The sequence below is a fragment of the Cibotium barometz genome, chromosome 51, assembly GCF_041138505.1.
Source record: "Cibotium barometz isolate CiBa-2024 chromosome 51, ASM4113850v1, whole genome shotgun sequence".
Lineage (NCBI taxonomy): Eukaryota > Viridiplantae > Streptophyta > Polypodiopsida > Cyatheales > Cibotiaceae > Cibotium > Cibotium barometz.
Window position 1 is genome coordinate 1505795 of NC_141096.1, and position 1429 is coordinate 1507223.

General features: G+C 46.6%; 1 protein-coding gene across 1 annotated transcript; it reads left to right on the forward strand.

The window, feature by feature from the left end:
• The first annotated feature begins 407 nt into the window (after window positions 1–407).
• LOC147609202 (18.1 kDa class I heat shock protein-like) lies at window positions 408–1197 on the forward strand. Its single transcript, XM_086787585.1, has 2 exons — window positions 408–609; window positions 685–1197. Exons 1-2 carry the CDS (start codon window positions 414–416, stop codon window positions 945–947), a joined length of 459 nt encoding a protein of 152 aa, XP_086643711.1. The 5' UTR covers window positions 408–413; the 3' UTR covers window positions 948–1197.
• The last annotated feature ends 232 nt before the right edge of the window (window positions 1198–1429 follow it).

The window sequence follows — 1429 nt, forward strand, 5'->3', positions numbered from 1 at the left end:
GCACATCATACATAAGTAAGTACATAGGTATGCTCATGACACTTTCCTCTTTTTCATAAAGACACGCAAAGTAGTGTGTCAAGGCTATTAAGGGCAAAGCTAGGGGCATCTTAGCTTTTCCTTGTCCCAGAGCTTCTATGTGCACCGACAAACTATAGATGGCCAAGTGCACCAAGAGACTATAACAGATGAGCAAGCCTCCCTCTATGGGCACCACCAAGAAAGAAACCATGGTATGAAAGGAAGCTTGGTGGCTTTGCTTTTACATCGAGATATATGATACTTGGCTTTATATGCTCGCGTGTGAAGGAGTGTTGCGTGGTGGTGAGAAAGCGCTGTACGGGGGAATTTTTTTATATATAAAAATAAATTAAAAATTGTAAACAGGGGAAGGCTTTTTTCTTACATAAATAATGGAAGCGCGAGCGCCCACCAACGACACCTCCGACCGTCGTCGTAAGCTCGCTCATTTCGTCGCTAGTAAGGCCATGGATCGCCTCCTTCTCTTGGAGAACTCTGAGCTTCTGCCCGCCGCCTCCGCCTACGGCGACGTAGAAGTCGACTGGCTCGAAGACGACGACGCCCACATTTTCAAATTCAACCTGCCAGGTTCGGCCCAGCCTGTCTTTCATCCCTCTGCCCAGGGTTTACCATCATGCATTCATCATCTGTGTGTGCTTGCAGGTCTCAGGGCCAAGGACGTGAAGGTTCAAATGCTCAGCGAGAGCACCTTGCAAGTGAGCGGAATGCGCCCTTCGGCCGCCGAGCGGTCGTATGGCAAGTGGCACGCCAAGGAGCGGCCGGCCGGTAGCTTCCGCCGCACCTTTCAGCTGCCCGGCGAGGTCCGCTCCGGCGACGTCAAGGCCTACGACGTCGACGGCGTTCTTGTCGTCAAGGTCCCCAAGAAGAAACCCCTCATCAAAACTATCCCCATCGCCATTTACTAAGGTCAATATGTGATTAATAATTAAAATGGCACCACCCCTCGCTCTAGATGGTTTTTCCTCCCCATGAGAGATCAATAATTATATGTATCCTAAGAGATGGTTTTTTTCTTCCCCTTTGAAAGATTAATAATTATATGTAGATGCCAAAGTTTGAACCTCACACTTGCATGAGGTTGGCTGGCCAGGGTGTTATCCCTTGGGCTACGGCCCCTTGGCTCTACTAAGAAATAAAGTTGCTTCCTTATTAAAAGATCTATCACCCATGATACGAGGTTGCATCTCTGATCATAGTATCTCGTCTTTTAACTATGCTTTTGTAACATATTCTATATCAAGCACTCCTCTTGAACACAAAAGAACACTTTATTTCTTTAACATATCCACCACATTCCTTGAATTGCAAGCAATACTTCATTTTTAAAAAGTTCGCATGCTCCATGCACACAGGTCTTGTCTCGTCATCTTCTACCATATACAAAAAT